Here is an 11,246-nt window from a genome sequence, read left to right as displayed (position 1 = left end):
TGGAGGAGAGCTATGGGGGGAAAAAAGAGGAACAACTGTTAATAATCTGAACAGTAAAGATTTAATTTTTTAAAAAAAGAGTCACATTTATTGCAATCCGGGACTCCTAGGGGGCATTTCGCTCTCCTAAATCTCCAAGTGATAAGATGGCCTCAACACCAGATTTATACAGGCAAAAATCACAAAGGTATTGATTACAACCCAGGGTTTGGAATGAGGACCCTGGTTTGCACAAAGCAGTTACAGAAGCGAGATTGAGACGATTAGTTATCTACAAAGATTAATTATAGTTTTGGGTCTTTGGACCACTGGGTTGACAGGAACACATTATCTAGAACCCTCAGGTCTGGGGATAATCGTGCTGTCCTGGTTCCCAGGTACAGAGGAATTTGCTTTCTAAAACCAGTGAGATCACAATCAATGGGATATTCGCATGACAATCAATAAGGCGTTCAATCGAATGGGATGATTTATATAATTCAGAAAATCAAAATAACTTTTCTATTGTTAAGCCAAACAGCAGGGTTAAACTACAATTTCTACCTGAGATGACTGCTACCATACTTCAGTTTCTGGAACCCGTCACCCCTGGCTAAACCGTGAGCTGCTCTTTTTGGCTGTAAGAAATGTTAAGAGCCCTAACCGGTTTGTCTCAGTGGATAGAGCGTCGGCCTGCGGACTGGAGGGTCCAGGGTTCGATTCTGGTCAGGGGCATGTACCTTGGTTGCAGGCACATCCCCAGCGGGGGGGTGTGCAGGAGGCAGCTGATGGATGTTTCTCTCTCATCGATGTTTCTAATTCTCTGTCCCTCTCCCTTCCTCTCTGTAAAACATCAATAAAATATGTTAAAAAAAAAAAAAAAGAAATGTTAAGAGGGAGCTGTGGTCCTGTAACAGAGCCAGAGGCTTCGATGACCTAATTTAACTGTAATTTACTATTGTTTCTCAGCCGTGGGGCGTTCATGACACCTTGAGGGCAAACACAGCAGCCTCCTTCGCTGCAGGCTCCTTCCCGCCCCCGGCCCCACCTTGACGCCCTGCCCAGCCAGGGGGAGGTGGGCTTTTAGGCGTTTCCAGCTCAGAGTTGAGAGATGTCATCAGCCCTTGCTCCCGGGGTTCCACTCAAACTCACAGGCTGCGTGTGCGACCCAGGATCAGCATCTGCTCTCACCGTCCGCAGTCAGGCCGGTAAGTCTGGGTACCTGACCCTGCTCGGCAGGAGACGGGGCGAGGGTTCAGACATCCCCCGAGGCCTGGGCGATCCGGCCTGCAGCTGGGTGCTCAGCCCGGCTCCATGTCAAGGCTGGAAAAGACCCATTTTCCTGATGAAAGCCGGAGCGGAGCTGTGTGTGTGTGTGAGAGAGAGAGAAGGGGTGAGGGTGGAGGTGGGGGAGGTTGGATGCGTGTCCTTGGGCTCTGAGGCTGGTGTTTTTTCGTTTTTAATTTTTATTTCTGTTACGAGTCCCCACCTGAGGATATCTTCCCCCCCCCCCCCACACACACACAGATTTTTTAGAGAGAGGGGAAGAGAGAGGTAGAGCGAGAAAAAAAATATCGGTCTTAGATACATTGGTTGCCTCCCGCATGTGCACGTGCCTGGACCGGGGCTTGGGATGCGCCTGCAACCGAGGTACGTGCTCTGGGCCGGAACCAAACCCGGGACCCTTCAGTCCATGTGCCGATGGGATGCTCTAACCACTGAGCCACCAGCCAGCGCTATTTATTTTTTTTTTAACTAGTTTTTTTAAAAAAATCCTACTCTGCCGAAGCCGGTTTGGCTCAGTGGATAGTGCGTCGGCCTACGGACTGAAAGGTTCCAGGTTCGATTCTGGTCCGGGGCATGTACCTTGGTTGCGGGCACGTCCCCAGTGGGGGGTGTGCAGGAGGCAGCTGATCGATGTTTCTCTCTCATCGATGTTTCTAACTCTCTATCCCTCTCTCTTCCTCTCTGTAAAAAATCAATAAAATATATTTTTTTAAAAAATATTGATTTCAGAGAGGAAGGGAGAAGGAGAGAGATAGAAACATCAATGATGAGAGAGAATCATGGATCGGCTGCCTCCTGCATGTCCCCCACTGGGATCGAGCCCGCAACCCCGGCATGTGCCCCTGCCTGGAATCGAACCCGGGATAGAGCATCGGCCTATCCACTGAGACAAACCAGCCAGGGTTCACATCAATGTTTTTCTGTCTCTCCCCCTCCCTTCCGCTCTCTCTAAAAATCAACGGGAAAAAGTATCCTTGGGTGAGGATTAACAAAATAAATAGATCAATAAAAATAAAGATCACCCCTAACCTGTTTGGCTCAGTGGATAGAGCGTCAGCCTGCGGACTGAAGGGTCCCGGGTTCGGTTCCAGTCAAGGGCATGTACCTTGGTTGCGGGCACATCCCCAGTAGGGAGTGTTCAGGAGGCAGCTGATTGATGTTTATTTAAAATAAAAAAAAATAATAATAATAAAGATCAGATTTGGGGAAAAAAAAAAAAAAACCACAACCCAAAACCCCCCAGAAAGTTTCAAGGGTCCTCGACAGACAAACCTTCGCCTGTGAGCTCTCTTATCGCCGAGGCGAGGACAGGGAGGACACCATGATAATAGGAAGGTTTCCCTGTTTTGTAAAAGAAGGGAGGACAGAGAGAGGTCTGTGCAGCATGGGGCAGCGGAGGTGCTCTAGCCAGTGGAGCCACACCAGCCAGGCTAGGGGGACATTCTCATTTTATTCTATTTTATTTTACATTTTTATTTTTTTAAATTCTCACCGAAGGATATTTTCTTCCATTGATTTGTAGGGAAAAGGTGGAAGGGAGAGAAGGGAGGAAAGGAGAGAGAGAGAGAAACATCCGTGTCAGAGAGATACATAGATTGGTCGCCTTCTGGGCCAGGGGTTGACCCTGTAAGCAAGGTAGGTGCCCTTGACCGGGGATGGAACCCGAGACCCATCGGTCCGCAGGCTGAGGCTCTGACCACTGAGCCACCCGGCCAGCCAGGCTGGGCGGACATTCCTGATGGCCTCCTGTCTTTCTCTCCCTGCAGATCTGTGCCTCCGGCCCAGCTCCACCCAAGATGCTGTGTGGACGCCTGGGCCGGTTTTGTGAGAAGCTGGTGCGCAGGCGGCCCCTGGCGTGGAGGGAGGGGTCTGGCAGCGGCCTGGCCCGGTGCCTGAGCACCCTGGACCTGGTGGCCCTCGGGGTGGGCAGCACCCTGGGGGCGGGAGTGTACGTCCTGGCCGGGGAGGTGGCCAGGGACAAGGCGGGACCGGCCATCGTCCTCTGCTTCTTGGTGGCCGCCCTGACCTGCGTGCTGTCTGGGCTGTGCTACGCGGAGTTCGGGGCGCGGGTGCCCTGCTCCGGGTCTGCCTATCTCTACAGCTACGTCACCGTGGGACAGCTGTGCGCCTTCGTCACCGGGTGGAACCTCATCCTCTCCTATGTCATTGGTGAGACGGCAGGGCCCCTGGGGGGACAACAGACTTCCATCAGGACAACAGGAGGGCGGGGGGGTCTTCATCCTCCTCCATGAGCACTTGGGGGTCCAGCTTCGAGGGGAAGTGGGTAAGTGTGAGGAACACCCCCACACTGTTGCCCTAGGCCTAGCCGTCGGCCTGCGGACTGAAGGGTCCCGGGTTGGGTTCTGGCCGAGGGCATGTACCTCGGTTGCAGGCTCCATCCCCAGTAGGGGGCGGGCAGGAGGCAGCTGATGGATGTTTCTCTCTCATCAATGTTTCTCACTCTCTACCTCTCTCCCTTCCTCTCTGTACAATCAATGAAATATATTCTAGAACAGCGGTTCTCAACCTGTGGGTCGCGATCCCTTTGGGGGTCGAACGACCCTTTCACAGGGGTCGCCTAAGACCATCGGAAAACACACATATAATTACATACTGTTTTTGTGATGAACCACTATGCTTAAATTATGTTCAATTTGTAACAATGAAATTGGGGGGGGGTCACCACAACATGAGGAACTGTATTAAAGGGGCGCAGCATTAGGAAGGCTGAGAACCCCTGTTCTAGAACGACAACAACCAGGAAGCAGTGGGAAGGGTAGGAACCGGGGAAGGGTCCCCGTGGGTGAGAGAAGTGGCCCAAGGCTCCTGCCTCACCGTGGTGAGGTCTCCGCTCGGCCGCTGCTGGCTTCAGGAGCCGCCCCTGACCACCCGATTTAACATTTCTTTTAAATAAAACACACACATTTTTGTTGATTTCAGAGAGGGAAGGAGAAGGAGAGACAGAAGCATCAATGATGAGAGAGAATCATGGATCGACTGCCTCCTGCATGCCCCACACTGGGGATCAAGCCCGCAACCCGGGCACATGCCCTAACCGGGAATTGAACTAAGAATCCTGGTTCCTAGGTCAACGCTCCACCACTGAGCCACACTGGCCGGGCCCAATTTAAAATGTCACCCCTCACCTCCCAGCCCTCCAGGGCCTTCTCCCGTGTTTTCCTTTCTTGCATAACGCGGACTCCTTCTAACAAATTAAATAGTTCACCTGTTGTGTGAAACATGGGTCTCCTCTCCCCACCCCATGAGGAGGAGGCGTCCTTGGCCTGGTAGCTCAGTTGATTAGAGAGTTGTTCCCATCCTCCAAGGTTGCTGGTTTGAGGTTTCTCTCTCTTTCTCTCCCTCTCTCTTCCTCGCTCTAAAATAATAAATTAAAAAATGTTTTTTAAAAAAATATATTTTATTGATTTTTTTTACAGAGAGGAGGGAGAGGGATAGAGAGTTAGAAACATCGATGAGAGAGAAACATCGATCAGCTGCCTCCTGCATACTCCCTACTGGGAATGTGCCCACAACCAAGGTACATGCCCTTGGCCGGAATCGAAACCTGGGACCCTTCAGTCCACAGGCTGAGGCTCTATCCATTGAGCCAAAGTGGTTAGGGCTAAAAAATGTTTTTAAAAAAGGGGCGGGGGTAGCAGAAAGGAACCTCTTTGAGATGACTCTTTTGCATGTTTGTTTTCCCCCAAAACCTGAGCCCTGGTGCCCAGCAGGGGTGCCGGCTGTTCTGTGAACGAATGTGCCTCCTTCTGGCTGCAGGCAGCGCCAGTGTGGCCAGGGCCTGGAGCACCACCATCGACAGCCTGACCGGGCACCACATGTCTCGGGCGCTGCAGGGGAGCGTACCTCTGCGGGTGCCCTTCCTGGCCAGCTACCTGGACTTCTTCTCGCTGGGCCTGGTGCTGCTGCTCACGGGTGAGGTGGGGCCAGAGACGGGATGGGATGAGCGGGGCATGGAGGGGGAGCGGCTGGGGCGGGAAGGCTTGGTTGCGGCAAACGGTGGGGAGATGTGAGGCCAGAAAAGGGGATTTTCCCTTTTCTGATTTGGGAGAAACAGGCAGGCAAGATGTCGACATTGTTCCCACCCTCGGAACTCATTTTGAGCTGGACCTTTTATTTTTTAAATATATTTTTATTGATTTCAGAGAAGACGGGAGAGAAACATCAATGATGAGAGGGAATCACTGATCGGCTGCCTCCCACACGCCCCCTACTGGGAATCAAGCCCACAACCCAGGCATGTGCCCCTGACTGGAATCGAACCCGGGATCCCTCAGTCCGCAGGCGGATGCTCTATCCAATGAGCCAAACTGGCCAGGGCTGTAGGATTTCATTTAAAAAAAATTTAACAGACTAGAATCTCAGAGGGAAAGTGAGTGTGGATGGGAAGAGATCAACCCAAGACTTTGTATGCATATATGTGTAACCCATGGTTGATGAAATAGGGTGATGAAAGTCTGGGGTGGGGGGGCGGGCTATAAGGGATTAATGGGGGGAAAAGGGGGCATGTCAACAATAAATATGAAAAAAAAGATCATCCTAAGATATTGAGCGATCCTCCAATCATCTACTCACTGGATGCCAGGGGCGCTCCCCCCCCCCCTCCCAAATAGAGCAATTGGAATGTCTAGGACATCGCCAAATGTCCCTGTGGGACTGTTGGGGTCCAGCCCCAGCAGGTCCAGGGGTTCCCAAAGGTGTGGACGGAGTGGGCAAAGAAGGCATGACACAGAGGCAGCGTTTAGTTGATCAGCATAGCGAGGTTCTCTAGCCAGGTTCTGTGTTTTGTTGTCTTGTTACATCTGTATTTATACCAGTTGATTTTAATCCTGTCAATTTCTATTCCAAAGGTTAGGGCGTTTCTTATCTCCATTCCAGGGAGTAAAGATTGTGTAGCTTAAGGGTGATTGTTCGTAGTTGAAGTGATTAACTACCTGCCTGGCATTTAGTTAAGGGGTTTTATCCCCTCCCTAACTTCAGGGGAAAATCCCTACCTGGGGAAACAACCTTTCTCGGAGAGGTGACCTTGGTTAAAACACATAGCTCCAAGAAGGTGAGCAAACATGTTAACAGTATGCCATATACGCCAGGTCCCTTGAAACATATGCTGTGCAGATGTTTCTTCCCTGCAGCGACTGTGTCAAGCAGCAAGGGTGGACCGGCTTCCGGCATGGGACAAAGTCACCTCCAGCTGAGAACCAGTAACTTTCTCTGTAGTAAGACGAAAGCTTTAAAAAAAATTATTTTGTATCATTAAAACAGAAATGGAGGTGACATTCCCATAATGGAAAATGAACCATTTTATTTTATTACTAGAGGCCCAGTGCATGGGTAGGTCCCCTAAACCTGTAGCCCTATGCCCTAGCTGGTTTGGCTCAGTGGATAGTGCATTGGCCTTCGGACCAAATCAGCCTCTGGGTTCGATTCTGGTCAAGGGCACATACCTTGGTTACAGGTTCCTTGGGTCCAGGCCCTGGTCGGAGGCAACCAATCGATGTGTTTCTATCACATGGATGTTTCTGTCTTTCCCTCTCTCTTCCACTCTCCCTAAAATCAATGGGAAAATATCCCCGGGTGAGAATTGGAAAAAAAAAATCAGCCATTTCAGCCCTGGTGTGTGACTCCCTTGGGTGTCATTCCGTGCACCAAAAGGTGGCGGGTGGATTCCAGTTCAGGGCACATACCTAGGTGGCTGGTTTGATCCCGACATTCAATTTCCTCTCTGTAAAAAAATGAATAAAATATGTTTTTTTAAAAAAATCAACCATCAATGTTTTTTATTTTTATTTTTCATTAATCCTCATCCAAGGATATTTTTCCATTGATTTTTAGAGAGAGTGGGAGGGGGAGAGACTGAGTAAAAGAAACACCAATGATGTGAGAGAGACACAAAGATGGGTTGCCTCACACTCCTGCCCTGACTGGGGCCAGGGGTCCAGCCTGCAACCGAGGTACGTGCCCTTGACTGCAGTGGGATCTGGGACCCCTCAGTCCAAGGGCCCACACTCTATCCACTAACCCCAACTGGCTGGGGTGAAACCCACCATTTTAACGTGTATGACCCCTACGTACATTCCAAATATTGTGCAACCATCTTCTTCTAGTTCCAGAGGAAACCCTGCACCCATTCAGCAGTCCCCGCCCTGCCCCCGGGAACCACTCTTTGGCTTTCTGTCTAGTTTTCTGTTCCGTCTCCCCACAGGTGTCCTGGTCCTGGGAGTTCGCGAGTCAGCCCTGGTTACCAAGATATTCACGGGCGTGAACCTCTTGGTTCTCGGCTTCATCGTCCTCTCTGGCTTCATTAATGGACGTCTGCACCGCTGGCAGCTCACAGAGCAGGACTACGAGTTGACCAAATCTAAGACCAATGGCACCTTGAGGTCAGGAGGGCAATTTTTGTTCTTAAATATATTTTTTGTTGATGATTGTAGAAAGGAAGGGAGAGGGAGAGAGAAACATCAATGATGACAGAGAATCAATAATCGGCTGCCTCCTGCATGCCCCCCACACTGGGGATGGAGCCCACAACCCGGGCCTGTGCCCTGACCGGGAACTGAACCTTGACCTCCTGGTTCATAGGTCGATGCTCAACCACTGAGCCACACCGGCCGGGTGGGAGGGCACTCTTGGCCACAGACGTGTGTGGAGTGCAGAGCTGGGAATGTGCTGGGAAGCAGATCTGGGCGGTGGGGCCGGTGGTGGGGGAATGGACCGGGGCTGTGGTCCCGTAGAGATGGCTGACCTGCTCACCCCTCTTCTTCCTCGTCCCTTCTCTCACCGCAGCCTGGGCCCTCTGGGCTCCGGGGGGTTCGTGCCTTTTGGCTTTGAGGGGGTTCTCCGCGGGGCAGCCACGTGCTTCTATGCGTTTGTTGGTTTTGACTGCATCGCCACTGCAGGTAACGGTCAGGCTGCCCCGTGGCGGGTGTGGGCCGCCCTTGGGCACAGGGTTGGTGGAAGGTTGGCCCGGCTCCCGGGAGTTTCAGAAGGAAGAGGGTTTTGTGCCTTCCCCTCGGTGTGTGTCCCTGACCCCACACCCCTCCCACCGCGCAGGGGAAGAAGCCCGCAACCCTCAGCGGGCCGTCCCCCTGGGCACCGTGATCTCGCTCTTTGTCTGCTTCTTGGCATACTTCGGGGTCTCGGCGGCGCTCACCCTCACGGTGCCCTACTACCAGATCGACTCCGACAGCCCCCTGCCAGAGGCCTTCCTCCACGCGGGCTGGCCCTGGGCCCGATACGTGGTGGCTGTGGGGACCCTGTGTGCGCTTTCGTCCAGGTCAGTCCCATCAGCTGCCTCCCCCCGTCAGCTCCCGTCCCCAGCTGCCCCAGCCTTGGGTGGAGAGACAAGGGGAGGCACACCTCGAGCCGTGTAGACACCCTGGCCGGCTTGGCTCAGTGGCTAGGACGTCGGCCTGTGGACTGAAGGCTCCCGGGTTCAATTCTGGTCAAGGGCATGTACCCTGGTTGCAGGTTCGATCCCCAGTCTTGTTCGGGGCGGGGGGGCGGGAGTTGATCAATGGATGTGTCTCTCACATTGATGTATCTCTCTCTGTCTCTCCCCCTCCCTTCCGCTCTCTCTAAAAATCAATGGAAAAATATCCCCAGGTGAGGATGAACAACGATGAAGTGTGGGCCAGGCCTGGGAAGCCCAGCCTGCCCGCTGGCGATCACCAAACACGTTTCCCTTCCCCCCGACAGCCTCCTGGGCGCCATGTTCCCCATGCCGCGGGTGATCTTGGCCATGGCAGAGGACGGACTCCTGTTCCGGGCACTGGCCCGGGTCCACCCCCGAACGCACACCCCCATCGCAGCCACCGTAGTATCGGGAACTCTTGCAGGTGAATAAGCCAAACCCGCCCCATGGCCATCCAATTCCCTCCGCTGGGATGTCCCCAGGGGGTCCTCGCCTGCTCCCCACGGTGTCTGCGCCCTCCTTGCAGCGCTCATGGCCTTCCTCTTCGAGCTCAACCACCTGGTGGACCTCATGTCGATCGGGACCCTGCTGGCGTACGCCCTGGTGGCCTTTTCCGTGCTGGTTCTCAGGTGAGGCCCCGATAAGATGATTTTAAAATTGATTTCAGAGAGGAAGGGAGGGGAGGGAGAGTCAGAAACATCAATAATGAGAGAGAATCTCTGATCGGCTGCCTCCTGCACAGCCCCTCACTGGGGACCAAGCCCACCACCCGGGCATGTGCCCTGACTGAGAATCAAACCGGGACCTCCTGGTTCTTAGATCATCAACGCTCAACCACGAGCCACCGCGGCTTGGGCTCCTGAGGGAAGAGAGAGACAGAGAGAGAGAGAAGGACATTGTGGTTGCCTCCCATATGCACTCCGACTGGGGACAAACCCACAGCTGGGCCTGTGCCCTGACCACGCATGGAACCTGGGACCTTAGATGCACTGGAGGATGTCCCCCGAACTGAGCCCCGGGCCAGGGCTTGAACCCAGGGTCCTGATTGGGGCGGGGGCTGCTCCTCTATTGCCTTCGTGCGGCCTCCTCAGGGTCCTGCTCCACTCGGCTGGGGGAGGGGCCGTGTGATGTTGGGCGGGGAGAGGCCGTGTGAAGGTGGCAGGCATGTCTGTCATCCAGGTACCAGCCAGACCAGCATTTAAGCCAGAACGAGAAGCCGGAGGTGGAGATAACGGAGATAAAGCCTGGGCTTGACGCCGGTTCCCAGGAACCTGTACCTGAAGCAGGAATGGGGGGCGCCCTAAGCAGCCTGTGGAGCCCCGAGAGCGCCGTCCCCACCCCGCGATCTGGCCGCATCGTCTACGAGTGTGCCTTGCTGCTGGGTGAGCAGTGGGCTGGCTCTTGGGTGATGACGGGATGAGGCGGGAGTGAGTGCCTGTGGAGGAGTGTTGGACAGGTGACGGCCCATATTTTTGTTCCCGATGCCACTCCATTGATTTTTAGAGAGAGTGGACCTGGGGGTGGGGTTGCGGGGAGAAACATCGATGTGGGAGAGACACACAGATCGGATGCCTCCCGCACTAGGGGTCGAACCTGCCACCCAGGCACATGTCCATGAACCAAACCTGTGACCCTGAGGTGCACAGGCTGGCGCTCTAACCATGAGTGACCCCGGCCAGGGCGTGGTGGCCCACGTTGGGGTGGGCAGTCTGAGGGTGGGATGTGACCCAAGGCTTTGACCCCTTTGGCTTCTGACCTTGACCTGTTCTCTGCCCCCCGCCCCTGGCAGCTCTCCTGCTGACGGGCCTGAGCCTGGTCCTGGCCCAGTGGCCCGGCCGTCTGGTCTCCGGGGACCCAATGGCCACGGCGGTGACTGCTCTGCTGCTGCTGCTCATTGTGGGGCTCACTTTCATCCTCTGGAGGCAGCCCCAGAGCCTAGCTCCTCTTAGCTTCAAGGTGGGTGACCTGGGGACCCCAGTCTACCTGCCTGGAGGGAATGAACTCTGCCTGCCTCGCTGGACCAGGGAAGGCAGGGGGAGGGGCCACAACGAATGGATGGCTCCCCCACCCACACTCTGCTCAGGAGCATGCGGTGGGGTTCCCCCTCTGAGTGGGCGTGGAGGGTGTGGCCTGAGCAGGACTGAGCTCTCCCTTCCCACCTGTGGGTGGGGGCGGGGTGTCCCTCTGGAGCGTCTGGTGTGTTCAGCGATGACCTGGCTTTGCCCACAGGTCCCCGCCCTGCCTGTCCTGCCCCTGGTCAGCATCTTTGTGAACATGTACTTGATGATGCAGATGACCTCTATGACCTGGGCCCAGTTTGGCATCTGGATGGCGATTGGTAAGTGGCCTCCTGGGGGACTGAACCCAACCTCCGCTCCATTCCCACCCAGCCGTCTCAGGTGCCGTAACAAGAGGCCCAGGGGGCACTGTGCCTTCTCATGGTCCCGTGTCTGTCCCAGGCTTCGCCATATACTTTGGATACGGGATCCGGCACAGCTTGGAGACCAGTGAGCCACAGCCAGCCGCCTCCAGCTTTCACACACGCCTCTAG

The 11,246-nt window shown here is 54.4% G+C and overlaps 1 protein-coding gene across 1 annotated transcript; it reads left to right on the top strand.

Annotated features, from left to right (window-relative positions):
• Nucleotides 1-3,062: 3,062 nt before the first annotated feature.
• LOC308530695 (cationic amino acid transporter 3-like) lies at nucleotides 3,063-11,246 on the top strand (the record flags this gene model as incomplete). Its single annotated transcript, XM_081107383.1, has 11 exons — nucleotides 3,063-3,435; nucleotides 5,044-5,199; nucleotides 7,487-7,664; nucleotides 8,068-8,180; nucleotides 8,335-8,557; nucleotides 8,980-9,119; nucleotides 9,222-9,324; nucleotides 9,875-10,077; nucleotides 10,485-10,651; nucleotides 10,925-11,033; nucleotides 11,155-11,246. The coding sequence occupies 11 exons, from the start codon at nucleotides 3,063-3,065 to the stop codon at nucleotides 11,244-11,246; spliced, it is 1,857 nt and encodes a 618-aa protein (XP_080963509.1).

Source organism: Myotis nattereri (assembly GCF_964212035.1).
Source record: "Myotis nattereri genome assembly, chromosome: 15".
NCBI classification, from domain to species: Eukaryota; Metazoa; Chordata; class Mammalia; order Chiroptera; family Vespertilionidae; genus Myotis; species Myotis nattereri.
Note: the sequence above shows the minus strand (reverse complement) of the source record. Positions and strands in the feature narration are given on the sequence as shown.